Source organism: Chlorella variabilis (genome assembly GCF_000147415.1).
Source record: "Chlorella variabilis unplaced genomic scaffold CHLNCscaffold_2, whole genome shotgun sequence".
Lineage (NCBI taxonomy): Eukaryota > Viridiplantae > Chlorophyta > Trebouxiophyceae > Chlorellales > Chlorellaceae > Chlorella > Chlorella variabilis.
In genome coordinates, this window is record NW_005435086.1 from 1,287,291 (window position 1) to 1,312,991 (window position 25,701).

At 68.4% G+C, this 25,701-nt stretch overlaps 9 protein-coding genes across 9 annotated transcripts in view; 5 read left to right on the forward strand and 4 right to left on the reverse strand.

Moving 5' to 3' along the window:
* CHLNCDRAFT_137880 (hypothetical protein) overlaps positions 1-1,596 on the forward strand; it is a gene marked incomplete at both ends in the record, with an annotated part of 3,481 nt that extends 1,885 nt beyond the window's left edge. The window contains 4 exons of the mRNA XM_005851138.1: positions 92-363; positions 611-696; positions 993-1,157; positions 1,346-1,596. Coding sequence (XP_005851200.1) covers positions 92-363; positions 611-696; positions 993-1,157; positions 1,346-1,596 — 774 coding nt within the window. The remainder of the gene's footprint in view (positions 1-91; positions 364-610; positions 697-992; positions 1,158-1,345) is intronic.
* Positions 1,597-1,847: 251 nt separating this feature from the next.
* Positions 1,848-4,165, reverse strand: CHLNCDRAFT_137881 (hypothetical protein; the record flags this gene model as incomplete). The annotated part of the gene is made up of 5 exons (XM_005851433.1): positions 1,848-2,191; positions 2,337-2,731; positions 2,872-3,167; positions 3,344-3,806; positions 3,918-4,165. The coding sequence occupies 5 exons, from the start codon at positions 4,163-4,165 to the stop codon at positions 1,848-1,850; spliced, it is 1,746 nt and encodes a 581-aa protein (XP_005851495.1).
* Positions 4,166-4,441: 276 nt separating this feature from the next.
* On the reverse strand, positions 4,442-6,186 carry CHLNCDRAFT_137882 (expressed protein; the record flags this gene model as incomplete). Its single annotated transcript, XM_005851434.1, has 3 exons — positions 4,442-5,408; positions 5,558-5,932; positions 6,056-6,186. The coding sequence occupies 3 exons, from the start codon at positions 6,184-6,186 to the stop codon at positions 4,442-4,444; spliced, it is 1,473 nt and encodes a 490-aa protein (XP_005851496.1).
* A 577-nt stretch (positions 6,187-6,763) lies between these two features.
* On the forward strand, positions 6,764-13,789 carry CHLNCDRAFT_137883 (hypothetical protein; the record flags this gene model as incomplete). The annotated part of the gene is made up of 22 exons (XM_005851139.1): positions 6,764-6,841; positions 7,731-7,925; positions 8,103-8,267; positions 8,509-8,682; positions 8,830-8,938; positions 9,069-9,163; positions 9,273-9,344; positions 9,468-9,891; positions 9,993-10,126; positions 10,268-10,333; positions 10,422-10,637; positions 11,019-11,127; positions 11,237-11,433; positions 11,610-11,749; positions 11,868-11,968; positions 12,092-12,204; positions 12,352-12,570; positions 12,690-12,785; positions 12,916-13,020; positions 13,180-13,314; positions 13,441-13,560; positions 13,697-13,789. 22 exons carry the CDS (start codon positions 6,764-6,766, stop codon positions 13,787-13,789), a joined length of 3,156 nt encoding a protein of 1,051 aa, XP_005851201.1.
* Positions 13,790-13,919: 130 nt separating this feature from the next.
* On the forward strand, positions 13,920-17,301 carry CHLNCDRAFT_137884 (expressed protein; the record flags this gene model as incomplete). The annotated part of the gene is made up of 12 exons (XM_005851140.1): positions 13,920-14,090; positions 14,236-14,391; positions 14,636-14,809; positions 14,973-15,017; positions 15,182-15,359; positions 15,478-15,566; positions 15,693-15,817; positions 15,979-16,088; positions 16,188-16,374; positions 16,495-16,688; positions 16,904-17,068; positions 17,213-17,301. The coding sequence occupies 12 exons, from the start codon at positions 13,920-13,922 to the stop codon at positions 17,299-17,301; spliced, it is 1,683 nt and encodes a 560-aa protein (XP_005851202.1).
* A 487-nt stretch (positions 17,302-17,788) lies between these two features.
* On the reverse strand, positions 17,789-19,313 carry CHLNCDRAFT_137885 (hypothetical protein; the record flags this gene model as incomplete). The annotated part of the gene is made up of 5 exons (XM_005851435.1): positions 17,789-17,940; positions 18,106-18,208; positions 18,381-18,494; positions 18,762-19,069; positions 19,184-19,313. 5 exons carry the CDS (start codon positions 19,311-19,313, stop codon positions 17,789-17,791), a joined length of 807 nt encoding a protein of 268 aa, XP_005851497.1.
* A 280-nt stretch (positions 19,314-19,593) lies between these two features.
* On the forward strand, positions 19,594-20,382 carry CHLNCDRAFT_137886 (hypothetical protein; the record flags this gene model as incomplete). Its single annotated transcript, XM_005851141.1, has 3 exons — positions 19,594-19,772; positions 20,043-20,130; positions 20,317-20,382. The coding sequence occupies 3 exons, from the start codon at positions 19,594-19,596 to the stop codon at positions 20,380-20,382; spliced, it is 333 nt and encodes a 110-aa protein (XP_005851203.1).
* A 537-nt stretch (positions 20,383-20,919) lies between these two features.
* On the reverse strand, positions 20,920-21,626 carry CHLNCDRAFT_137887 (hypothetical protein; the record flags this gene model as incomplete). The annotated part of the gene is made up of 2 exons (XM_005851436.1): positions 20,920-21,395; positions 21,557-21,626. 2 exons carry the CDS (start codon positions 21,624-21,626, stop codon positions 20,920-20,922), a joined length of 546 nt encoding a protein of 181 aa, XP_005851498.1.
* A 997-nt stretch (positions 21,627-22,623) lies between these two features.
* On the forward strand, positions 22,624-24,869 carry CHLNCDRAFT_137888 (hypothetical protein; the record flags this gene model as incomplete). The annotated part of the gene is made up of 5 exons (XM_005851142.1): positions 22,624-22,911; positions 23,166-23,384; positions 23,585-23,807; positions 23,979-24,452; positions 24,592-24,869. The coding sequence occupies 5 exons, from the start codon at positions 22,624-22,626 to the stop codon at positions 24,867-24,869; spliced, it is 1,482 nt and encodes a 493-aa protein (XP_005851204.1).
* Between the last annotated feature and the right edge of the window lie 832 nt (positions 24,870-25,701).

Below are 25,701 nucleotides of genomic sequence, written 5' to 3' on the forward strand. Positions count from 1 at the left end.
GATGAAGGGGGGCAGCGCCCGCGGGAGCGGGAACGGGAGGGGGCCCACCACCCCATTCACCCCGCACGCCTCCGCCCTGTCTGCCGACGAGTTCCAGGTGCAGCCGGCGGCGGCGGCGGCCGCGGCGCCCGCCGCCGCGGCAGCCATGGCGGCGGCTGCCTCGGGCGCGGGGCAGGGCGCCGGCACGCCGCCGGGGCAGCCGCCGGCGGGCGGCAGCCGTGGCGGGTCTCCGGGCGAGGCGGCGGTGCGGGAGGCGCTGCTGGTGCAGCAGTTCTTGGAGGGCAGCGGCAGCCAGCTGACCTACCACGGCCTGCTGGCGCTGCACGAGGGGCTGCGACCCAACCAGCTGGCAGTCTTCTTCAGGTGGGCGGGGCGGGGGCATGCCAGTTCACTAGGATGTCGTCAGGATTTCATGGGTCTGATCGTGGGAGGCCAGCAGGCGCCTGATCGCTCGGGTGGCGGTTGCCTGGGCGCCTGCCCTTGCCCAGCCCTGCATGCGCCTTGGTGTGGGCGCTGCCGGCCAGCCTGCCCTGCCTGCCTGCATGCGTCCTCCTGCTGCCGTCGTGGCCATCACAGCCCACCCCCTGTGTGCTGCTCCCCCGCTGTGCAGGAACAACCACTTCAACACGCTCTACAAGGGCCCAAACGACCAGCTCTTCATCCTGGCCGCAGACGAGGGCTTCCAGTTTGAGTCGGGTGAGCGGGGAGGAGGAGGGACGGGGGTGAGGGCTGGTGCTGGTGGTGGGGAGGGAGCAGGGATGGTAATGCTGCCGGGAGGGTAGGACGGTTGCCGGGACAGCGCTTGGAGGCCTGCATGTGGCTGTGCGCGTGTTACCTGCGCTGGTCGGCCTGCAAGCAGCGCCGCCGCCCTTCATCCCATGCGCCATGGCCTGCCCTGGCCTCGCTCACCTGTTGTGCCTCGCTCACCTGTTCTGCCGCTGCCACCTGTAACGCCACTGCCCCCTGTTCCGCCACCGCCCCCCCCGGCGCAGACGTGGTGTGGGAGGCGTTGGACTCTGTGGATGGCGACACGCAGCTGGTGGGAGCCGACTTCCGCCCCTTCCGCCCCCACGCCTCGCAGCAGGAGGCGCGGGAGCGGCAGGCGGCGGCGCAAGACGCAGACTGGGCGGCGGCCGCCGCGGCCGCGGCAGCGGCAGGTGGGTGCGGCGTGCAGGCGCTGGGGGGTGGGGGCCTGGCTGGCGTATTGGGAAGAGGCCGATGAGGAGTTCCTTGCCTGCCTCTTTCGCAGTGCATTGGCTAAAGCGTGCCCTTCCCATTGCTAAAGCGTGCCCTCCCCACCCCTCTCTGGCACACCCGCTGCCTGCTGCCCGTGCCTCCCGCGCAGGCGGCGACACGCACGACGCCGACCTGGCTCTGGCCATGCAGCTGCAGGCGGAGGAGGAGGAGCGGGTGCGCCTGGAGCAGCAGCGGCGGCAGCAGCAGCTGGCGCGGCAGCAGGAGGAGCAGCGGCGGCAGGGGCAGCCGCTGCCCAGCCAGCGCCGCCCCTCCTCTGCAGAATCCGGCGGCAGCAGCGGCGCCGCGGCTGCCAAGAAGAAGAAGGAAAAGAAGTCGTCCAGCGACTGCTGCATTCAGTGAGCGCCGCACCCAGCACGGCGGCAGTCTGGCTGCAAGCATGAAGCAGCGGGCTGGTGTGATGCGCCAGCATGCGTGCTGCTAGCTCCACGCCTCGGCATCGTGCATCTTGAGGCTATTGTTCGGTCAGGCGATTGTGTGCCTGCCATATTGAATGCGAGCTGAGCTGACATTTGCGAGCATCAAATAGAGTCATAAGTTGAAACAAAGAGAGAGCGGTGCAAGTATGTCAAAACAAAGCAGTGCCGGCAGGGTCAGCTCAGGCCAGCCACCGACAGGCAGCTGTTCATGCTGCCCGCCACCAGCAGGTCTATGCAGGGGTGCGCCGCAGCACACACCGCCGCCTGGCTCAGCGGCATCTGCGCCGCGGGCGGCACGTGCACTCGTCTTTCTGCCCCTGCCCGGCCCCCACTGCTGCTGCTGCTGCTGCTGCTGCTGCCACCCACGTACTCCCCACCCTCCTCCTCCTCATCCCTCAGCGCATAGCAGCCGGCCGCTGGGGAGGCAGCAAAGTCCAGCAAGAGCAGCGTGTCGCCCCGGCGCGAGGGCACGCAGTAGCGGCGGCCATCGGGCAGCCAGCAGGCGTGGCGGTGCAGGCCTGCAGCAGGGCGGGCTGGGCGCAAGTTCCTCAGGTGACAGGACCTCAAAGTGGACGTGGATACTGCACCAGTACTACAGCACAAGGTCCTGCCGGCAGGGCAAGCACAGCTGTGGGCCAGGCAATGCGCCGCTGTCTGCCCCACCTGGCGCTGCAGTGGAGGCCCACAGCAGCATCTGCGCCACGCTGGCGGTGGCAGCCGCAGCGCCGCCCTCCTGCGAGCCCAGCGGCTGGTCGGGGTGGGCGTGGGCGGGCGCGTGCAGGTGCGTGATGCTGCCGCCGCTGCCGCTGCTGCTGCCGCCGCTGCCGGCGGTGGCGCCGTGCAAGCTCAGCACGCCCGACCAGCCGCAGCCCAGGTGGAAAGCGAGGCGGCGGGGGTCGCTAGGGTCCAGCTGCATGGAGTGGATGCCGCTGGCGGGGATGGCGGTCTGGCTGGCCAGCCCCGGCACGCCGGTCAGCGCGTGGCGGATGTTGAAGGCCGCCAGCAGCGGGTGGTGGTGCACGCTGCCGCCAAACCGCAGCGTGCTGGTGCTGCCGCCCCTGCGGCAGGGCGGCGGCAGCGGCTCCAGCAGTGGACATACCAGCAAGCAGGGCCCACACTACTACTAGCGCACCCCTGGCGCAGCGGGCGCGGGCGGCGGCAGCAGTTGCTGTGCGCACAGGGCTTCACCACAACCCACCTGAGGTCCCAAAGCTTCACCTCGCCGCTCTGCGTCCCGGCCAGCACCACCTGCTGATCTGGCACCAGCTGCACAGCGTACATGGCGCCGCACTGCGCGGCCTGCAGCGTGGCCGAGGGTGCCGCCTTGGCTCGAGTGTCCCACAGGAAGACCTGGCCCCCCATGCCAGAGGCCAGTACCACGTAGCCGCCGCCGCCGCCGCTGGACCCGCCGCCGCCGCCAAAGAAAGCGAGGTCTGTGAGGCCGACCGCCGACGCCGCCTGTTGAGGGACGGCCAGCACCTGCTTGGCCAGCCCCTGCAAGGCGGCGCGGCAGGAAGGAGAGCAATCAAACGTCGCGGCTCACGCCCCGGCAGACGGTTGGGGTGGCAGCGCCGCCCCGGGGGTCAATGCAGCACCGGTGTGCAGCTTCCACAGTCGGACAGCAAAGGAGCCAGCGCCGCTGCTGCATGCCCCCCGCAGCCACCACCCACCTGCGTGTGCTGCAGGTCATACAGGTGGAGCTGGCGGGTGGCCGAGGACACCACCCCCACCACATTCTCGTCCGCTGGGTTCCACCCCACCGCCTGCAGCTTGGGCAGGTGCGTGTCCAGCACCAGCAGCGGGTCTGCGGTGCCCACCGCCTGCTGCCCCGGCGGCACCGGGGCGGCCAAGGTGCCGCCGGCGGCCGCTGCAGCCAGCAGCTGCGCCGTGCTGTGCACTGTGAGCAGCCCCTCCTCGCTCCCCGCCACCAGCAGCTCGCCCTGGCTGTCGAAGGCCGCGGCCTGGATGCTGCCGGCCTCCTCCGGGGACAGCGGCGTGCCGCCCAGCACCGGGCGCTGCCAGGCGTGCGACTCGAGGATGGCCAGCTGCCGAAAGGCGGCGGCGTGGCGGTGGTGCAGCAGGGCGGCTGCGCTGCTGTGCATGCTGCCGGTCAGCCTCCAGTCCAGGACGCTCCTGCGCCAGCGCAAGCAGGAACAGGTCAGAGAGCAGACAGTGGTGGAGTGCGAGGACCTTGCAGTTTCAGGCAGCCGCAACCTGCCGCCGCCTTTGTCGCCGCCAGCGCACCTGGCGCCATGGGCCCGCCGCCTGGCCCTGGCTGGTGCCTCCTCGATGCCATCGGACTCCCGGGACGCTGTACCTGCATCCAGCTTGACCAGAAAAGCGCGCAGCGTGCCGGCTGGCGCCTTCTGTTGCTCAGCTGAGCTCGCAGGGGGCTCCGCGGTTTGTTGATCGCCGCGCTGATCGCCGCTGCTGGATGTGGGCTGCACTGGCTCCAGGGGCGGGCGGTGCAGCCACTTGTCCAGCGGGCCCATCGGGGCTTGAGCAACAAACGCTGCTTCCCCGAGCCAAACAACCTGTGGAAATGTGCAGAAGTCACAACTCATGTTACAAATCGTGAGCAAGTCGCTGCCTGCTACGCTGCGCTGTGCGCTGGCGGTGTGGCTCGGCGCCATGCCTGTTGCACTGCAGCACTGTGTTGTTATTCGAATCGGTGCAACATATAGGGTTACAACTTGTGTCAGTCAGTCAGTTAAACTTTGGGGGTCTGCAAAAAGAGAGGGAGGCGGTCAGGGAGGAGGGAGAGCAGGTCACAGCGGGGTGAAAAAATCGAGCGTGACGTCAAGCTGCCTCTGCCGCGGCCGGGTCTGCAGGCTCAGCTCGTAGCGGCGGTGCTGCTGCCGGTAGTCGGCACCGCCACGGCCGCCCAGCCTCAGCTTCAGCCCGTGTGTGGCCTCCCCTACCTCAGCGTCGTAATGCGATTCCAGCTGCAGCTGCCGCCGCTGGGGCTTGGTCCCCGCCGCACCCGCCGGCGGCGGCGGCAGGCGGCACGCCAGCTTCAGCCCCGCCCGCCGCAGCTTGCTGCCATCTGCATAGCTTCGCAGGCGGGCCAGCAGATGGTGCTGCGCATCGTCGCCAGCCGCCCCACCAGCAGCCGACGCCGCCAGGCCGACTGGGCCGTCCCATGCCAGCGAGCCGCTGGCGGTCACCTTGCCACTCAGCTTGTGGCCAAGCTCCAGGCTCCATCGCCGCTGCTGCGCCTGGTAGCCCAGCGTGCTTCTCACAGCGCCACCCCAGGCCTGCTGCCACCTGCCACTCACGTCCTCCCAGCTGCGCACAGCCGTGGGCTGCATCTGCAGCCGCAGGCCTGGCATGTGCTGCCGCCGCTGCTCCGCCTTGCCCCCTCCATTGCTGCTGTTGCCGCATTCATCGTCGCTGTCGCTCACGCTCCGACTGGTGGTGTTGCTGCCGTTACTGCCGCTCCCATTGCTGCCGCCGCCGTTGGTGCCATGGAATGCACCCAACAGCGTCGGCGAGAGCTTGACATTGCCTGCCAGCCCTCTGCTGCGCTTGCCGCGCCCCTCCACTTCCAGCGTCAGCGTGCTGCCAGCCGCCGCAGCCCCCAAGGCCGGCTCCTGCACATGCAGCCGCGCCACCGCGGTGCCGCGCAGCAGCGGAGCGCTCAGCGTGCTGCTGTGCTGCACGCCTGTGGTGGACTGGGACGCCGCCATGCGGTGCCTCGCCGTCAGCTGTGGCAGCAGGGGCAGCTTGGGCAGCCTGCAGGCGGGGCCGGCAGGCATGCCTCAACTGCAGTGAGACGCGTCCCTCTCCAGGCAGCTGCCGCAAACCCAACTGAGGGTGGCAGCTCGCGTGCGAGGCAGGCAGCGCCGCCAGCCCAGCAGCAGCAGCAGGCGCAGCATGCTCACGTGGACAACAGGTCCAGCTCCGCCGCCAGGCCGCTGGCGGGGCGCTGCGTCAGGATGTACTCCAGGCTGGCCCGCCGCGTCACGTCCACAAACCCCTCCTGCGTCCAGCCCGCAAACCCGGTCAGCCTGCTGGCGCCCGCATCGGACGCACTGAGTGCCGTGTTGATGCCCAGCGCGTCCGTGGGCTGCACCAGGGCCCACAGCGTGGAGTGCGCGGGCTGCGCCGCCGCAGGCTGCTGGCCCCTGCGCCGCACGCTGTGCGGCGGCTGGCGAGCGGGGTGGTACGTCAGGCCCAGCAGCGCGCCCACGCTCGGCACGGCCTGGTAGTCGAGGGCTCGCCCTCGCGACATCTTGAACCTCAGCTCTTCCTCCTCCCTGCGAGCAGAGCGTGCCGTGGGTGACGTGCGGGGCTGTGCCACGGAGACTGACAAAGGTGTGGTAGTGGCAGGAGGGGCGGGAGGGCAGTGGGCGGGAGCGGCGGCGGCGCACGGTGCGCACCTGCGCGCCGCGCCCTCGCTGCTGGTGCTGGCTCGCAGGACACCTGGCAGCTGCTTGGGAGGTCCCAGGTGCCGCTCAAACAGCGCCTGCACTGGGTCCGAGTCCCGAGCGGCGGCAGGGGTGTCGTCCATCGCCCCCACAAACTGCAGGATACCGATGGGAGTGTTCTGAGGCTTGATCAAGCCGGTCCTTGGGATCTTCGGTCGCTGCAGCCGGCCGCGGCTGTCAAGCAGGCACAGCCTAACAGGCCTCTCTCTGTGTTGCTTGTCAGAGCAATTAAACTACTAACGGGTTGCTGGTGGCCATTCGGCTACAGACTACAGCTGTCTCAACTCTGCGACAGGTGGCGGCGGCGCCAATCAGCCGACGCAGGTTCCTCCCGACGGCCCTGTTCCTCCTGACGGCCAGCTGCCTTTTTGGCCATCGTGACGGCATCATGCCACGGACCGTTCTGGATCAGATGCGGCTGCAGGCGCTACAAGAGGCGGAGGTTGGAATGAGCCCCGCTGGCCCGAGACGGCGAATTCTGCTGGGACGGACTCCCCACCAATCTGCTGTCTGCATTGCAGGACCCCCGCGTCGTTCGAGCGGCCTACGGCAATTGTGCGGTGGCTGTGGTGGACGACTGAGCCTCAGAGCCTATCACACAGTGGCGGCAGCGTGCTGGGCAGCGGGGCCCACCTTGTGGGGTCAAGCAGGACATCCATCATGGAGGCCGCCCAGGCTGCGGTACTGCGTGGCCAGCACATGCGCCACGCTGGGGTGCACTGCAGTGGCCAGCGGCAGGTGGGCGGGGTGGCGGTCAATCTCTCTCAATCAGGGGAGGGGGCGGCATGTCATGGAGGCGACTACAGTGCGTGAGAGGCGCAGGCTGCACACCGCATGCCTGGCGTGCCTGCATCACTGGGCCGCTGGGGGCATCGAGCACCAGCCGCGGCAACCCCCCGCAATGTTGAGCACCCTGCATGCAGCGCCCCGCCGCTGGTCTCCCAGCACGCAGCGCCTTGTTCAGCAGTACGGCTCCTCAGCGCCATGCCGGTGATCTGGAGAAGGTGCCTCCCGCCATCAGCCAGCTTTAATGCTGCACCCGCTGGCAGGTCGGCACACAACCGCAATTCAGCATTTGACCCCTGTGGCAGAGTTTGGCAGGGAGGGAAAAGCCACAGGGAGCGCCGCCGCAGCGTCATGAGGCAAACTGTACTGCTGCCAACCTCTCTTTGTTTTTAATCAGGCGCAGCTCCCCGTTCTTTCCAAGACAACACACGGCTGCATCAAAAGTGTGCTGCCGCTAGGACGAGCACAACGCACCCGCCGCGCCCAGCCTCTGGCGAGCCCAAACCTTGGCCTGGTAGGCCACTAGGCACCTGGCACAGCCTTAGAGGCCAGCTAGCAGGCCAGCCCGACCTCGGCCCCTCCCAAGACTGCGGCCAACCCAGCCCCACCTTCACCCAGCTGAGAACACACAGCAGCTGCGCATGAGGCGCCCACTCCAACCCAGGGCAACGGCAGCTGCGTCCCTGCTGCTGCTCGTGGCGGTGGCGGGGCGCGGCGCGGCGGCAGCGCGGCACCTCCACCAGCAGGCACGCGCAGGGCGTTTTGCTCCGGGGTGCTGTTGCTCTGCTGGATGCAGTCTTGGACGCTGATCCCTGCCTTCTCGCTCTCCCTGCCTGTGCAGGCTGCTCAGTCCACCGACACCAGCCCAGCCGGTGCCGCCGCCACGGGCACCGACCTGCCCGCCGCCGCTGCCTACTTCCCCCTGCTCTCCTCCGACGTGACCTCCTCCTACCCTGCCGCCGCCTACGAGGGCGTGGCGCACAACCTGGACTGGGTGGAGGACCCCGCCTTTGGGCAGGTCATGGCGTGCGACGAGGTGAGGCAGCTGCAGGCGCCCCGAAGGAGGAACAACTCTTGTGCGGCCCGCTCTGCCGCCTCCACTCGCCCAACCCGGTCGGCCACACCATTTCCCCTGCCCTTGGACGATACCTCTTGCCAACCCCCCTTGCGGCCGCCCGCCCTGCCCGCCCCTGCCCGCCCGACTGGCCTGCAGGCGCGCCAGAGCTACGTGTCCATCCCCGGGCTGGAGTACGGCCAGGGCGGCGGGCTGGCTGTGGCCTTCTGGGCCAAGGTGCGTCCCCACAGCGGCGCCTCAATGGACTACGCTTACTCCCACACCAACGCCGCCAACACAGACTACGCCTTCGACCCAAACACGGTGGGCTGGGGGCAGCCTGGGAGCCGGGCGGGGAGGCCTAGGGTGCAGGGAGGGGTCCGGACCAGCAGGGTGAGCCCTCCGGGCAGCGTCTGCGGCGCCATGTGCTTTGCCAGCCTAGCTGGTTTCGAGTGACCTCGGCCAGGGGCGGCCGTGCCGATTCATCCAGCCCCCTCCCGCGAGTCTTGCTGCACCGACACCGCCACACCGCCTGACTGCCCGCCGGCCCTCCATCGCCCCGCAGGTGGCTGTGTTCTTCCCCGAGCGCGACCATCCCGACTTTGGCGTGGCGCGGGCCATGCTACGTGACGCCACCGACGTGCGCACCAACGGCACCGACCCATTCTACCTCGACTCATCCGGCTGCGTGGCCTCCAGCGCAGCCTGCACCCCCGCTGCCGCCGGCGCCGCCAACCTGGTGAGCTTGGGCGGCGTGGGAGGCAGGATGGGAGTGGAGCAGGTGTAAGCATCAGGGGTGCCTGCTGGTCTCCCCAGCGCTCCTGGCCTCCCGATCACCCACCCGCCCACCCACCAATCCCCACGCCATTCCTCCTTGGCCACGCAGGCTGCGGCCGAGGGCCAGTGGCACCTGCTGGGCCTGTCCACGCGGCCCGGCGGCGGCAAGGGCTTCCAGCTGTACGTCAACGGCACGCTGGCGGCGGAGGCCAAGGAGGGTGTCCTGTACCCAGGCGCGCCGCGCTGCTGCCAGTCGTGCCAGCCAACAGGGCCGCCTGCACAAGCCGCCCGTCCTAGCCGCGCTGGCGATTGACAAGGACACAAGTTTTGGCACTCGGCTGCCTGCAGATGCGGAGGGCTTCACCAAGACTGCCACCGGCGGCGGGCCCATGAACCTGACGGGCAACATCACCCTGTGCAGCCGGTCCGACCTGGAGCCAACAGTGCGTCGATGGCGGTTATCAGCTGATCAGCTCTCTCCTGCTTCCATTCTGAACGTACACACATCTCCTTGTTCCTGATTGTTCCACCCATTTTCCCAACACCCCGCAGCGCTTCTTCGGGGGCAGCATCGCCCACCTGCTCATCTACAACACCTCGCTCACCCCCGACCAGATGCGCCTGGTGAGAGCCTGCATGCCACCAAGCATGGCGTCAGCATCTATCCCTTGCCGTGGGAGCAGGTTGGCAGGCCAGGCAGCTCATTCACCTCATGGATGACTCCAGTCGGTCGCCCTGTGCCCGCAGATCTACGAGACGGGGCAGCCCCAGTCGCAGAGCGCCTCGCCAGCGGCGGCACCGGTGCCTGCTGGGGCCGACCAGGCGGCTGCCAGCCCTGGCGCAACTGATGCCAGCTCAGTCGATCCCGCCAGTGCGGCGCAGCAGGCAGTGGCCGCAGGCTTCCAGCCGGCGCCTGGCTGCATCACAAGCTGCGCCGACGATAATGGGGTGCCGGTGTGCCTTGCAGCAGGCGGGCAGGTGCGCCAGTGCACGGCCAGCAACACCTCGACTGGGGCCCCGGTGATCGGTGCGGCGGAGCAGCAGCAGGCAGGCGCTGCTGCCGTTGCTCCAGACTCGCCGCCGGCGGCTGCCCAGCAGCCTGGGAGCGACCCCAGTCAGGGTGTGGCTCAGCTGGGCGGGCAGCCGCTGTGCTCAGAGAGCCCAATTCAAGGTGAGGCTGGGTTGCCAGCCTGTGGTGAAGGTGTGTCAAACGTGCAGGCTGCCGCTCTTTTGATGCAGCTCACCTCCCAGCTCTCTGTTGTGGGCCTGCAGGGGTCTCCACAGTCCAGGCCTGCGCCGCCGGCTACATCTGCGCCCCGCTGTCCCGGCAGCAGATTGCGGCCAACTTTGGCGGCCAGCTGCCGCTCAATGTGGGAGACATCGGCGTGTGCGCCTACATGCCGCACGTGAGGCTCTTGGGCTGCCCGCGCATAGCACCCCAAGTCGTGGCATCCTCTTGGATCAGCAGGCTGCGCGATTGCAGGAAGTGAAGCGCCTCCCGCTGATTGTTGCTGCCTGCCCATCTGCCTGCCGCTTGCTGCGTGCAGGATTTGATGCTGCCCAACGCGACTGATGTGCCCCCAGCCATGGCCTTCTTTCCTTTGAACTCCCAGGTAACTTGACAGCTCGCCCCCCTGCGGTGTACATCAAGATAGAAGCCGGCGACATGTTGCCTTTCGTTGCCCCTGCTGCAACCTGCAGACACTCCAGTCCTTCCCGCTCCCGGAGCACACCGGCTCCGCCAGCGGCGCCGGGGTGGTGGGAGACCCCCTGTTTGGCTCCGCCCTGCTGTGCACCCAGAGCGACCGCGACCTGGTGGCCCTGGACCCGGTGCAGTACGCCCGCAGCGGCGCCTTTTCCATCAACCTGTGGTTCAAGCCAGAGAACATGTCAGGCGAGGCAGCGTGCCCTTCTGCAGTAGGGTGCAGGCAGGTCGCCTTGGCGGTGCAGGAAGAGGCAGCGCCGCAGCAGCCGAGGCGCCTGCCCTGGCTCGACACCGACTCGCTTGCGACCGGCTCCTTGCCGCCGTCGCCTGCTCTTGCCCTGCAGGCAGCTCGCTGAGCTACCTCTTCTCCCACCGAGGCACCTCCCAGAACTCCAGCGCCGCCAGCAACACCGGCTGGGGCCCCAACCAGATCCAGGCAGGGCGCTGTCGCAGCTGGCAGATTTTGATACACCCTCTTCACTCCTTGCGGCAGACTGATTGCCGGACCAGCTTCTTGCCGACTCCATCCTTTGTTCTCCCCTGCTGTCTACCTGACTCCATCATCTCTCACCCCCACCACCTGCCCGCTGCAGATGTACCTGCCCCAGGAGGAGCACCCCGCGTACGGCGTGGTGCGCGCCATTGTCAAGGACTTCGACGATCAGCCCACCTCCATGGGAGCACAGACCTGGCTGGACTCGGGTGGGTGGCGTAAGATGGCCTAGACAGGCCGTGCCCGGCCCTGCCCTGTACCCTGGCGCCATTTCCTTGTGCCCTGAGAGAGAACCTGTGCATGTCTCGGTGACTGCAGACGGAAACGTGGCTTACAACGGCGAGCGCTCCACCAGCCCCCAGTCGCCCTCGCTGTTTGACGGCGACTGGCACATGGCCACCCTGACTAGTCAGCCCGGCGGCGGCAGGGGCTATCGCATGTACCTCGACGGCCAGCTGGCGGGGGAGGTGGCTGAGGGACGCAGCTACGTGTCGCCGGAGGGCTTCCCCATCCCGGTGAGCCTGTGCCGCAGAGTGCCCCGCCGGCGCATGCACCAGTCACACCGCTACACCCCTGTCGACTCTGTGCAAAGCCACACCAGTCACCCCGGTCAGCGTGGTGACTTGTCGATCTGCGCTGCGCGTTGCCCACGCCTGCTTCGTGCTCCCCCTCACCATGGCTGCCGCCGCAGATTGACGGCGGGGACCCCATGCTGCTGGATGGCAACGTGGTGCTGTGTGTGCGCTCTGATGACCCCGGCGGCCGCCACTACGACGGCCAGCTGGCGCACCTGGGCCTGCACGACACAGCCCTGGACGAGACACAAGTCGGGTGCAGTACGCGCTGTGTGGTGCCTGCTGAGCTGAGCAGGCGATGCTGGCTGAGAACTGCTGCTTGGTACTGTGTGGCGTAGCTGATGCCACCATCGCGTTTGGTTCTGTTCCTGCAGGCTGCTCTACTCTGAAGTGTCCCGCAACATGGGAGCTGCCACCTCCAGCAGCACAATAACCCCTGCCGGCCCCGAGCTGCCCGTCCTGTCGCCGAGCTCAGGTGGGCACCTGCCAGGGCTGGGCGTGCAGCAGGCTGCCTCCATCGAACATGCACTGGTCGGCAAGCCGCGCCACTCTTCTCGCACTGCAATGTGCCACGCCGCGCCTTCTGCTGCACACGCAGGCGCAAACATCACCCGGTTCTCCATCAGTGGGCAGCGCTGCCAGTTCCCCGCGCTGTACAATGGAGAGCTGGCCACCGACTGCGTGACGGTTGAGGGCATGTCGTTCTGCCAGGTGTGTTGCCCCTGGAGCGCGGCGGTGTGCCCTGAAGGCGACCTGGCACATGTGTCTGGTTCTGATGCGTGTCCGACGCTCTGCTTGCTTTGCCACGATGGAAGGTCTGTGCTCACCCGCCTGCCTGCCTGACTCTCCTGCCTGCAGATTGAGGAGAATGTGTGGGAGGAGTGCGTGCCGCTCGGGGGCGAGGTCGCTGCCGCCTCCACCGGCGGGCCAATGTACAGCTCAGACCCGTCCCAGGCGCCGCCCTCGTCTGCCGCCGAGGAGCCAAGCAGCAGCGACCCCAGCGCAGCCGCCTCGCCCATCATCATAGCTGACAGCGGAGCCCAGTGCCAGCTGCCGCTCCGATACAATGGCATGCAGGTGGGGAGCCATGCTGCAGGCGGGTAAGGGCAGAGCTGCCAAGCTACACCTATGACCAGGAGCTCAGAGCTGTGCCATGAGTGCCTCCTCATCTCCCCACCTGCCTGCTGTGCCTGCAGGTGGATGGCTGCGTCAACATTGACGGCTCCTACCAGTGCTGGGGTATGGAGACTGATTCTTGGGAGGGCTGCCCTACCGACTTGATGGAGACACAGGTTGGTTCGCATGGCAGCAGCGGCCCTGCCCCATGATCACTCATTCATCTGCGTTCTGACAGAAGGCAAGCTATTGAGTGGTCGCTGACTTGGTGTTTGCCGATTCATCCCCTGCCCCCTATGGGCGCAGCCCGAGGGCGGCGAGCTCGGCGTGCCAGCCTCCTCCGTGGCGCTGCATGTGGTGCCCTCCATTTCCCGCCAGACTGCCTCGGGCGACGCCTGCCAGCTGCCTGTTGTGTACCAGGCCAGTGTTGTCTTACACTTGTGGTCGTGAGCTGCTGCACATGCCTCGATCAGTTGCCGTGGCCGCCTTCAAGCAGCGCTGCGGCCTCTGTGTCTCTCTGTTGGCATGGTCATCTGAAGCTGCACTGCATGCTGATGGTACCGCCTGCAGGGCGAGATCCTGGACGACTGCATCGACCGCAACGGCACCTGGTCCTGCCTCGACTCCTCCCTCAGCTGGCAGCAGTGCGACCTGGGCAGCTCACCGCCGCCCACCGACGACCAGGGCCAGCTGCTGGTTACGCAGGTCGGTGGCAGGCCCCGCGCACATTCCTGCTGGCCAGACCTGCTTGAGCATCGGTTGACAGGGCAAGGCGGCGCAAGGTGCAGCGGACAACATCTGATGGCGTTCCTCCCTCTTGCCGCCCTGCAGCGCACCACCACGAGCGGCGAGGCCTGCCTGCTGCCCGCTGTCTTCCGGGGCCACCTCTTCTTCGACTGTGTCGACTACAGCGATGCCCAGACCGGCACCGCCGAAATCTGCCCCACGCAGGTGAGATGCAATCGTCCTGCACCCCTGGCTCTGGCGCCCCGACCTTCCTGCGCATAGCCAGGCACCTTCTGCTAGCAGGTGGTCCAATTCCGGCTGTGCCTCCCCAGGAACCAACCTGCCTGCTGTCGCTGTGCAGGCTGCCACATGGGAGCTGTGCTCCAACTCGGGCTTCACGGGCCAGGAGCAGCCCGACCCACAGCCATTCAGGCAAGCTGGGGCATGCCGTTAAGGAATTGCTGACCGCTCGCTTTACTCGCTTCCTGCCCACGCAATGAATGCCAAGCCTTGCATGCCCTGCCTGCTCCCCCATCTGCAGCGCTGCCGTGGCTCTAAACCGCACCGCGCCTGGCCGCCTGGGCATGCTGTGCCCGGTGGTGCCCTCCGACCAGCCGGCGCAGAACTGCGCCGCCAACTACACGTGCGCGCCGCTGCCACAGCTCAGCCCCAACGTGAGCACCAGCCTGGCGGGGCTGGGCTTCTGCACCGAGGAGCCGGCGGGCGGCACCTTTGGCTCTCTGCAGTACCTCCAGGTCAGCGCTGCTCGGCAAGTTGCTGCCAGAAGCTGCAATGGGCGTGTTGTCGGTTCAGAGTCTGCAAGTGTTTCAGTTTGTCACCGGTCCCATTAACTGCCCCCTGTTAGATCTTTGCCTTCCGCCCCTGATCCTTTGCCTCCAGTTGGCCAAAGCGCCCACCCCCCTGGCCTACTTTCCGCTCACCAGCGGCTCCCTGGAGTCGCTGCTGCTGCCCGCCTACAACGGCAGCCTCAGCGGCATCCCACTGCCCACTTGGCACCAAGACCCCACCTTTGGCAGCGTCATCAACTGCACCAGGGTGAGAGCATGCCGGAGAGAGGAGTGGGGGCAGCTTGCGCGGGTCCGCCTGCACCTCGGCTGATAAAGGTAAAGGTAAAGGTGGGGAAGAGCCTCCACAGGCTTAACTTCCCGGTTTTAACGTCTAGCTTTAGACCATTATTTGATCTGCCTGACGCGCCAAGGCTGAAGTTGTTGGAAGTTCAAAGGCTGAGTGCCAGTGCCGGCCATCTCACCAGCAAGCACCCCTCCTGAAGCCTGCGCAGGAGGCGCAGAGCGCGGTGATGCTGGACACTGTGCCATATGCCTCCAACGGCAGCTTTGCCGTCAGCCTTTGGATGCAGCGCCTGCCAGGCAGCGACACCAGCGGCGAGCTCTTTCAGTACCTCTACTCCCACACCGGCCTGGGCGGCCAGACCACCGGCCAGGCGCCCAACAAGGTGCGCCGCTGGAGGCTGCCGAGGCTGGCATCTGTATGATGTGCTCAACAGCCGCCGCTGTCGCTTTGGCTTCCGACGAGGCCGGCAGGCTGGCTCAGATCTTCCTGCTGCTGGGGCTCGCCGCGTCCCTCTCTACTGGCATTCTGCGCCTCCGACCGCCGAGGCGCTGAGCCCCAGCATTGACGAACGTGGCGAGCCTCAGCAGCACGTTGGGCTTTGCCAGCCTGATGCCTGAACGGGACATTGCGGGCAGACCCAGGGCCTTGTATGCCCCCGCCGCTCATTCCCCCGTCGTGTTTGGGCTGACCTGGCGGCCCTCTTGCACTTGCCATGCTGTGCCCTCCCCACCCACCCACATGCATGGCACGCCAGGTGGCCATCTACCTGCCAGACCGCGGCCACCCGGCGTACGGCGTGGTGCGCGTGATTGTGAGCGATGCCAATGACACCGGCGGCCGCTGGGCGGAGCCCACTTTCATGGACAGCGACGGCACGCTGGGCAATGATGCGGGAGGCCGCAAGGCCAAGCATGCAGGCGAGGCGCCCTCTTGTGGATGGGAGGCTCCGAGCCGGGGGCCAGGCTGGGAAGGCAGCGCCGTGTCGCTGCACTGCCGGCGAAAGGTGCGGTACTGAGCTGCACCGCCCTGCCTGCTGCCGGCTGTCTGCAGACGTGAATGATGGAGGCTGGCACATGGTGACCGTGTCCACTCATGCCAACGACACCCCTGGGTTTACCCTGTTTGTGGACGGCCAGCAGGTGGGTCCTGCTACCTCGGGCTTGGCAGCTGCTGATCATGATGGGCAGGCGCAGCATTCTGCGCGCTACCAGAGCGTCGTGATCAGTGTGGCATTGAGTACAAGCGATTACTGGGCGGCTGTGCAGGTTGCCGAGCTGAGCCCCTCCACCAAGCTGAACAACGGCAGCGCTGCGGCGGTCACGGGGGGCGACCCTGCCCGCCTGGCCGACGACATCGTGCTGTGCGCCAGGAGCGACCTGGATGAAGACAGGTGCAGGCGCCGCAGAGGCCGCTGTGCTGTGCTGTGCTGTGCTGTGCTGTGCTGTGCGCCCCTCTGCTCTCTCCATTCTGCCGTACGCTGCGCTGATCCTGTGTGCATTAGCAGATGACATGAGACTGCCGCTGCTTGTCGGTCCGTCCTTCTTTGCGCAGGTTCTTCGACGGCAGCGTGGCCCACCTCATGCTCTTCAACGAGGCCTTGACGCCTGACCATGTCGCGGGCCTGTATGCTGCGTACAGCCAGAACGGAACCAACGGCACAGGTGGGGCTGCCACATGCACAAATGCAGGCCCACCACACGCCCTGTGGCCCTGGCCGATGCCGGAGCCATGCTGCCTTACTGGAACCTCCTGCATTGCAGGCGTGCCGCTGGTCACTGCTGCCGAGGGCAGCCCCGATTCGTCTGCCATGGCTGCCGACCCCAGCCAGTCCAGCCACGTCGGGCTGACCAGCGGCGAGATTGCGGGCATCGTGGTTGCCAGCATCGGCGCCGGCGTGGCCGTTGTCACCCTGCTCGCCCTGCTGGCTGCTGGCCTCCGCAAGCGGCGGTGAGCCTGCTGTGGACCGGCAGCAGCAGACACTGTCTGAATCACCTTGTTCCGCCTCCCCTTCCCCGCACTCTTCCACATCCCTGCACCACTTTGATCACAATAACTCTGTCCTTGCAGCAACCGCTTTGAACGATACGAGGACAATGCCTTCCCTGGCGCCGCCTTCACCAACGCCGAGGCGGGCGTGCCGCTAGGGGCCGACCGCAGCGGCCCGGCTGCCCTTCCGCGCTCCTCCGCTGGCCACAGCATCCAGCTGTCCTCCGGCAAGAGCCTGCCCGTGAGCAGCATGGCCTATGAGGACTCTGCTGCGGGTGAGCGGGGTGCCTGCTCAGGTTGCCAAAACATTGGAGACTGTCTGTGAAGGAGAGGGTCGGCCGGAGTGTTCAGCAGGGAGGCTGCACGCCAGGCATGCATCCCCTGGGGTGATGGCCTGCACAGGCCATCACCAGCTTCAGCGGCTACCTGAGATTAAACTAGTAACCTTTGCCGCGCCCAGCGGTGCTGCCACCACCACCAACTGCTGCAGCTGGCTCCTTCTCCCAGCGGCGCATCGAGCCCGCCCTGAGCGACGTCTCCTCCCTGGCCCCCAGCGTGGCGGGTGGCCACACGGCGGACGATGGCAGCGACATGGACACAGCCTCCATGGCCACGGCTCGCAGCAGGATGTCGGACAGCTTGTCCATTGAGCCAGGTGGGCTGGTCAAGACTGTGCGGTACCGTGGGTGGCTACCGACAGGTTCCTGCTCTCCGCCATCTGCAAGGGTGTGCTGACGGGACCCCGGACCATGCTCAGTGTCTGGCGCCGCTGCCCTGCTGGCGACCTTGGCACTTGCAGGCAAGAGGGGCCTGATCAGGAAGGGCGGCGCCCGCGTGGTGCTGCCGGGGGTGCAGGAAGCAGACCCGCGCGGCCCCGAGGAGCCCTGAGAGGAGCCCTGCTGCCACGCGGTGATGCTGCCCTCTCATGCATCAGCCCGGCCCAGGCTACCCCATCAAGGTGCCGGCCATGGGCAGCGGGGGCTGTGCACCCAGCCAACCACCCTTGGGCAGTTTTGAATCTTCTCCAAAGGCAGGGCACCAGCAGCCCAAGCTGTTCCTCTCCCTTCCCAACCCATCTGCATTTCTTCCCGTGTTCTGTCCTGCGCAGCCCTGCTGCTGTCTGCTGTCCCTTCCCACCTCTGTGCCTGTCCGGGGCGATTTGCAAGGAGAGCCGTGCCTGCCTCCGCAATTCCCTCAATGCTATGGCTGCTCGTCTCATGTGCCTGCGTTTACGTTGTGCGCACGATTGCTTGCATATGCTTCCCTCCTAACCGACATTTGCATGTAACGTCCAATGCATCACCGGCACACACCAGCACGCCGCTCTTCACTGCGGCTGCCGCAGCCAGGCCAGTCGGCTCCCCCAGGCGCCGCCTCAGGCGGTGCGCTCGATGCGGGTGCGGCAGTACTCGCTGCGCGCCTGCGCCACCTTGTTGTCCGGCGCATAGGTGAGCACCTCGCGGTACGCCGCCAGCGCGGGCGAGTAGTCCTTCTTGCGCTCGTACGCGTCGCCCAGGTTGTTCCAGGCTGCACGGCAAAGCAGGGGCAGGCACGCAGTACAAGTTGAGAAGCGGCAGGGCGAGCGCAGGAGCACATGCCACGCGCCACAAACGGCAGCGTCTCGAACCACACCACCCGGCCGGGCTGGCTGCCCTTGGCAGGCGCCTGCGGTCACGGCATGCTGCAGCGCACCCGTCACGTATCCCGGCTGCAGGTCCACGGCCTTGCGGTACTGGTCGATGGCGGCGTCCACCTTGTCCATGTTGAAGAAGGCAAAGCCCAGCGCGTTGTGCACCTGCGTGACACGGCGGTACGGTACCGCGGGCAGGGACCCACATCGGATGACCATCAAATGAAGCAGCTGCAGATTGAGCGCAGGTGTGCACCGCCTCTCCCACCTCCTCCAGCCCGCCCTCGGCTGCCTGCCTGCCCGCAGGGGCGCAGCCCCCCTCCGGCGCGGCCCTCACCTGCGCCAGCTCCTCAGGCTCCCCCTGCCAGTTCTTCTGCGCCTTCTCCAGGTTCTTGGTGGCCTGGGTGTACAGCTTCTTGCGCAGCAGGATCACGCCCAGCTCAAAGTAGTCCTGCGCGGGTTGGGCGGGGCGGGGCGGGCAGGCAGCAGCATGAGGGCGGGTGCCTGTGTTGGGCCAGGCACCTGCAAGCCGCTCTGCCCCGGTAAGGGAGGGCCCCCACGGCACGCTGAGCATGCAGTCATGCATGTTCCCCTGCCACTGTGCTGGCTGCGGGCGCCACGCGGGCGCCACGCGGGCTCAGGAGCTCCCTGCTTGCCGACACCAGCCCGCTCGGCCAGGCCATGCCCACGCCCCACCCAGCCACGCCGCCCTCCCCACCTCGCTGGTAGCGTCGTTGGTGCGCACGCGCTCCCCCAGCACCTTGGCCGCCTCCTCCAGCTCCCGCCTGATCAGCACCTGGCGCACCACCAGGTAGGCGCCCACCACCAGGAACCCCATGAGGGTCAGCAGGTACGCCAGCTGCACAGGAGCTTCCAGGCCGTCGCCGACCTCCCCCACCAGCTGCGCCGCCGCCTGCGGCGGCAGCGCAAGCAGCTCCAGCCCGCCGCTGCCGGAGCCGCCGGTCGCAAAGTCTAGTGCTGCTGCTGCTGGAGCTGCTGCGGCCTGCCGGCGCCGGCGGCACAGACCTGGCGCAAGGTGGGGCGCGAGTGCGGGGTTAGGTCAAGGCCAGCAGAGCGTCAACGTGCTACAGCTCAGCATGCTGCAGGTCCGCGCAGCATGCAATCAGTGATGCAACTCACAGCTGCCGGCCAGGGCGTGTGGTGCCGCCAGGCTGCTGCCCGCCGCCAGCAGCGGCCGCCAGCGCAGCGGCGGCGCCGCCGCCGCTGCTGCTGCTGCTGCGGGCAGGGTGTTGCAGGTGGCCAGCCGCATTGCGCCTGCTGATGTCGAGGGTGTGATGGGGTGGGGCTGTGGCTGAGTGCGAGGTGTTGGAGGGACGGTCTGGGGGACTGGGCCCAGACGCTCACTGCAGGCGTAGATGCAACGGGGGAGGCGGGAATTGGCGCATACACTGCAGCCGCCGATGCAATCGTGGATTGCGGCATCGGCATGCTGAGTCGGCCCTGTCCCAGGCCCCCATCTTCTGGGCTGGCGCGGCGCCCACCGCCCCCTCAATTCGCCTTCACCCTGCCCCCTCGACACCCAGGCCAAGATGCAGTCCCTCACCGTGCGCCCCGCCGTGTGTGCTCGCCCCATGGGCGCCCGGGTTGCGGCCCGCCCGGCTGCTCGCCCCAGCCGCGTGGTGATGATGTCTGCTCCCAAGAAGGAGGCCATTGAGGCCGCCATCAAGGAGGCTGAGGAGTCGTGCGCCGGGGGCGCCAGCGGCGAGTGGTGAGTGGCAGCGCGATTCTCCGCCAGCCCCTCTGCAGCCCACTCACGATCGCCACCACCCGCCCGTCCAGCGCGCCGGGGGCAGGCAGCTGAGCGGCGCGGGGCGAGCCCAGGGGGCTGCAAGCAGGGTTGGGCGCTCCAGAAGAGCGGGCGGCCAGACACACAGGCGGCGGCCCACTGCCGCCCTGATCCCTGGCGCGCCATTTGGGCAAAGCCGGTGCCCAGCACACCGCTTCCAACCCGCTCACCTGCCACCAAATCCTGATGCAGCGCCGCGGCCTGGGACACGGTGGAGGAGCTTAGCGCTGCTGCTGCCCACGCCAAGGCTGCCTCCTCCAGCACGGACCCCCTGGAGGACGTGAGTCTGGCAGCAGCAGCATCCCTTTGCATGCTTGCGATGCAGCTGCCACAGAAGAGCGATGCCCTTTTTTTTGCATTGTTCTTCACATGTGTTCCCCTTTGCGGTCTTTGCACACCATGCCCAGTAGCACACCGCTGACCTGCCTGCGGTTGCCCCCCCGGCTCCCGCCCTTCCCGCCTGCAGAAGCGTGTGAACGAGTACTGCGAGGAGAACCCGGCTGAGCCCGAGTGCCGCGTGTACGACGAGTGAGCGTGCAGCTTGCCAGGGCAGGCGGCGGGAGGCGGGCGACTGCCCCCGCTGCTGCCGGCCGGTCCGCGGCAGCCATTCATCTCATCCTGGCTGGAATAGCCCGCCACGCTGCGGCTGTGCCTGGCGGTGGCAGCGAGGGGGGTGGGTGCGCCGCCTCGCTGCGGCCCTCGAACCTGAATTCGCTTGACACAACATCCAGAGATTCTGCAGCGCAACTTCCCCCGCTCCCGTCTGTTCTTCCTACCGAAAGGCCTCCCCCGGCCCGCCTTGTCGCTCTCTGTAATTTTTTTAATGCGCTGCTGTCGCCTTCCACACCCCACCAACTGATGTTAATGCTTTCGCACGAAAGGCTCGACCCTTGCCGCTGCGACAGACCACCCATCTGCTGCACGGCGCAGTGCCAAGGGCATCTGCTGAATGCTGGTAATATGCCGAAGAAGTTACTCACAGTTTGGGGCGCAGTGCACAGTACAAGGGGCAGAGGGGAGTAGCGGGAGCGGCATGCAGGCAAATGGCAATTCAAAGGGCAGCTGAAGGTCAGGTGTTCGAGGCAGCTGCTGCCTGCTCCTGCATGCGCACCATGAACTCCTCGTTCAGCTGGTAGCAGGCCTGCTGCTCGCAGCCCACCGCCGCCACGATGCCCGCGTCCCGCAGCGTCTTGACACCACAGCCGCCGACCAGCGGGTTTGGGTCGGTGCAGCCCACCACCACGCGGGACACGCCCGCTGCCACCAGCGCGCGGCTGCAGGGCGGCGTGCGGCCAAAGTGGTTGCAGGGCTCCAGCGTGACGTAGGCGGTGGCGCCGGCGGCAGCCCGGCCAGCGGCACGCAGCGCATACACCTCGGCGTGCGGCATGCCGGCGCGCGGGTGGAAGCCTTCGCCCAACACGCGACCAGAGGCGTCCACGATCACGCAGCCCACGGCCGGGTTGGGGTATGTCGCACCCAGCCCCCGCGCCGCCAGCTCCAGCGCCCGCCGCATGTGCAAGCGATCGGCCTCTGTGACGACCGCAGCTGCACAGCAGGCAGGGGGCTTCCTCACCAAGCTGAGCCGTGAAAATGGCAGTGCGACACAGCAGCCTCGCTCTGATGGACCACAAGCAGGTGGTGGGCCGGCGGCAGCAAGCCTCACGATCGGTTCCGTCGTCAGACTGCACTGCAGCAGCTGCTCCTACTCTCGTTGCCGCCGCCGTCGCTCTCCGCGGCGACGGCCAGGCGATAAAGGCTGCTGCCTTCAGCCTGCATTGGATCTGGCGCCTGCAGCCGCTGAGCCTCACTGCCGATGGCCGGGGGCAGGGAGGCGTGAGGCAGGACGTCATGGTGGGCGCCATCCACTCCAAGCTCGCTGCAGCGCCTCCGACACCCAGGGTGCAGCTGCGCAGCATGTTGGGCTGCGGAAGCGGGCTGCAGGGGCCCTGAGGGGACTCTGCATCTTTGGACTTCCACGTAGGAAAACAGGACTCAGCCGGGCCCCACCCCAAACAGCCGCAATTCCCCCGCTCCTTCTCGCGGGTTCGCTGCAACCAGCCCTCCTCGTCCTACAGCACACGCCCCCGCGGGTTTCTGTGTGGCGCCGAAGTGAAAGAGGCTCACATCAACTGGTGAGCTCCTCCGCCGCGCTGCTGTTGCTGCCGGTTTTGGAGCACCTCCTGCCAGGGCGTTGGGCGGGGCTGCCGGGTGCGAGAGCCTGGGGGAGCCAGCAGATTGGACGCGTCCCTACGCGGCTGCCATGCTCGCCGCCCCGGCCCCCGCTCGCCCTCTCCGCCTGCCCAGCATCCCTGGCTGCTTCAAAACCGTCGCCCTATGGCCCGGGCGGCTGGCGGCGCGAGTGCCCCTTGCCTTAAGGCGCCTATTGCTGGCTGCCCGGCCTGGGCCGCCCCGCTGGGCCCTCCAAGCTCCCAGCCATCGCTGGGGGCGTGTGGGGCGCGGCAGGGAGGCAGCCTGCCACCGGCTGTGCGTGTCATCAGCGTGTGCCTGCTGCCGCCACGGCCCTGAAACGCCCGGGGGCCGCCTGCCCCGCCCCAGTCCCCGCTGTCAAGGCCACCCAAGGCCGGGGGCGGCGCTGCGAAACGCGTCGCAGGCCCGTTGGGCACACACCCGCCCGGCATCCAGCGCCTTCCCTCTTACGTCGCCGCCTGGCCGTTCCCCTCCCCCTGCTGCAGACCTTCCAGAAGCTAGCTCTCCCTGTACCACAAACACCCGCAACCAGCCCAGCGCGCAGACACCCAGCCAGCACACGCGAATGCATGCTGCAGGGTTCGGCCTCGGCCCGCACCCCGCGTTCCCGCAGTACCCGCCGCCGCCAGGCGGCGCCGCCGACCCCGCCGCAGCCGCTGCAGCAGCAGCTGTCGCGCAGCCCGGCATGGCCGACCCCGCCCAGATCCAGCAGCTGGTGCAGCTGCTAGGCGCCAAGATGCTGCCTAAGCAGACGGCGGTGGTGGAGTGCCCCAAGTCCATGGTGGGGCGTGTGATTGGCAAGGGCGGCGAGACGATCAAGAGCCTGCAGCAGTACACGGGCGCCATGATCCAGGTGGGTGGGGGGCCAGGAGGCGGGGGCAAGCGTGGGGGCCGCCTGCGGCAGGCGGGCTGCAGGGCCGGGGAGGGCGGCGGGGTGCCCGAGTCGCCGGCACCGCCCTCGTTGCATTCGCGCAAGCCGCACCCCGGCAGCTCTTTTGTGCTGCCGGCGTGCGTCCCGTGGCCGTGCCTGGCCGCTCCCTCCTCCGCCAGGAAGGAGCCAAGCAGGGCCTCCGCGCCGACGCGCCTCGCCCGCCCGCCCTGCCGCAGATTGACCAGTCGACCGACCCCACGCGCGTCACCATTGCGGGCAGCCCCCAGAGCCTGCAGCTGGCTGTGTCCATGGTGAACGACATTGTGCGCGGCACCTTCAAGGGCTTCGCCATGCTGCGCCAGATCGCGCTGAGCACCACCCAGCCCGGCATGCCCGGCTTTGGCCAGCCCCAGCCCGTATACGTGCAGGGCTACGGCTTTGTGCCGCCCTCGCAGGTGCGCGCCGCGGCCAGCCGGCGGCTGCTGATGCCACCCTGCTCCTGCTCTCTCCACATCTTCTGCTTGCTGCAGGCCCCCCTGCCAGCCGCCTCGCCCGCCCCCTGCTCCCCGCAGCCTCGTTTTTCCGCGCCTCGCCCGCGCCTCGCCAGTCCGGCCCCTCAGCCTCCCCCTCCCTCCTGCCTCCTCCTCTGCCGCAGGTGTACAATCCCGACGACCCGCTGGCCGCTGCCGGCATGCTGCGCAGCAGCCCGCCCAGCGGCCCCAGTGGCCCCCTCACGCCCCCCATGACGCCCCTGCGCGGCCCCGCCGCCGGTGGCCTGGCCGGCGGCCTGACGCCCGAGGCGCTGGCCGCGCTGCTGGGCCAGCAGCAGCAGGGCATGGGCGGCATGGGCATGGGCGAGCACGGCGCCGGCTCCCAGGGTGAGTGCGCCGCGCGGCGCCGGCGCCTCGCCCGCCTGCGTGTCGCCCCCCCAAGCGCCCCCTCCCGGGCGCCGCGCGCCGGCGCCGTTGCGATGCCGCGTGCCTGTTTGCTGCTCGGCGCGCCCCCTCCCCAAGCTGACGAGCGTTTTGCTGCGTGGCTGCTCCCCGCAGACACTCTGCTGGGCCAGCTGCTGGGGCAGCTGGCCGGCCAGCAGCAGCAGGCCCAGGCGCCCACCATGAACCTGCAGCAGCACCAGCACGGCGCGCAGCAGATGAGCGGCATGGGCCAGCAGGGCGGCGCGCCGCAGCACGGCGACGCGTCCCAGGGCCTGGGCGGCGCCGACCAGGCCGCCATCCACGCGCTGCTGGCACAGGCGGGCCTGCTGGGCCCGGGCCAGCATGTGGGCGGCGGCGGCGCGGGCATGGCCGCCCACGCCCAGCCCCCCGCCTCTGCCGGCCTCATGCTGGGCGGCGGCGCGCAGGTGCCCCTGTCTGCGGGCAGCAGCAGCCCCGCGCACTCGGCCGCCAGCGTGCCGCTGGCCGCGCCCAGCGCGGGCAGCATGTACCGCGCGCCTTCCGAGGGCCCCGCCGCCGCCTCCTACCTGGGCACCTCCCCCACCGCCACCCACTCCTCCGCCGACACAGGTGAGCGGGCCGGCGCCTGGCGGCCTCGCCGCTGCCTCGCTGCCCAGCCCCGCCTGCCCCGCCTGCTGCACAGGTTGTTGTGTTCCGTTGCGCCCACCGCCTCGCCTGCTGCGCCCCCCTGCCTGCCTGCTCCCCGCAGGCTCCGGCCGCGCCTCGCCCGCCGTGGCGCTGTCGTCCGCCAACCCCTCCCTCATCACCCGCCGCCCCGCCTCCGACGCCGGCTCCCCGCTGGGCCGCTACGGCGCCGTGGGCTCGCCCTCCTCTCAGGGCGCCGCCAGCATCGGCGCCGCCGCCGAGGAGGCGCTGGCGGCCAAGATGAGCGCCGCCGCCATCACCACGCGCGAGCTGGGGGAGCAGGGCGCCCCCATAACTCCCCCCCGGCGGGCCAAAGGGGCCCGCCGGCAGGGCCAGTGGTAATTAGTTAACCAGTACCCGCCAGAGGTGAGAAGAAAAGAGAGAGAGAGAGAGTGGGTTGGGTGTGTGTGGCTTGTGTCTGTGGGTGTGGGGGGGCCGGCGGTTTGAGAAGGTTCCGGCGGGGAGCGGGCGGTGGGCGCCGGGGTCGGCGGCCGCGGCGGTGCGGGGCTGTTTGCCGTGGGGAACGCTGCAGGCGCGTTCCTTGGGGTGGTTGGCCGAAGTGGTGCCCCCCTTCTGCCCCCCCCCCCCTGTGGCGCAGTCGTTCCCCCTGCCCCCGGAAATCAATGGCCCCACTTTCAAGCCCCAGACAACCATGGGAAGCGAGGCGGCCCCAGGGCAGAAGCGGGCCGGCCCCGCCCCCCAGCTACCCCCCGGGGGCACCCCCCCCCACACGTGAGGCTGCAGGCGGGTTGCTGAGGGGTGGGCGGGGCGCGCGTCCCCGCCTGCCCCGCCGCCGCGCGTCGCGCCTCCCCCGTCCTCGGAACCGCACCGCATTGCGCACCACCCTTTCGTCACACATGCCAATGCCGAGGAGCAGCCAGCCGCCATCCCCATGATACCCACAGGAAGGTTGGGCAGGGCCGTCGACCCAAAAACACAACCGCCCTTTCTGTACATACCCCTCCCTACCTACAGCCCCAACCTATCCCCGATCAGCCGTCGCTCCTCCCTTCCTGCTTTCTTCGTACTTTCTTCCCTCACACCGCCCTCTGCGCCCTCGGCACAACCGCCCCAATTCTAGCACTTGCGAGCGCGTCAGCCTGGCGGCTCAGCCCCCTTTCAAGGAATGAAGCTGCCCCTGTGTCGTCGTCCCCCCACTCCTCCACACCCCCGG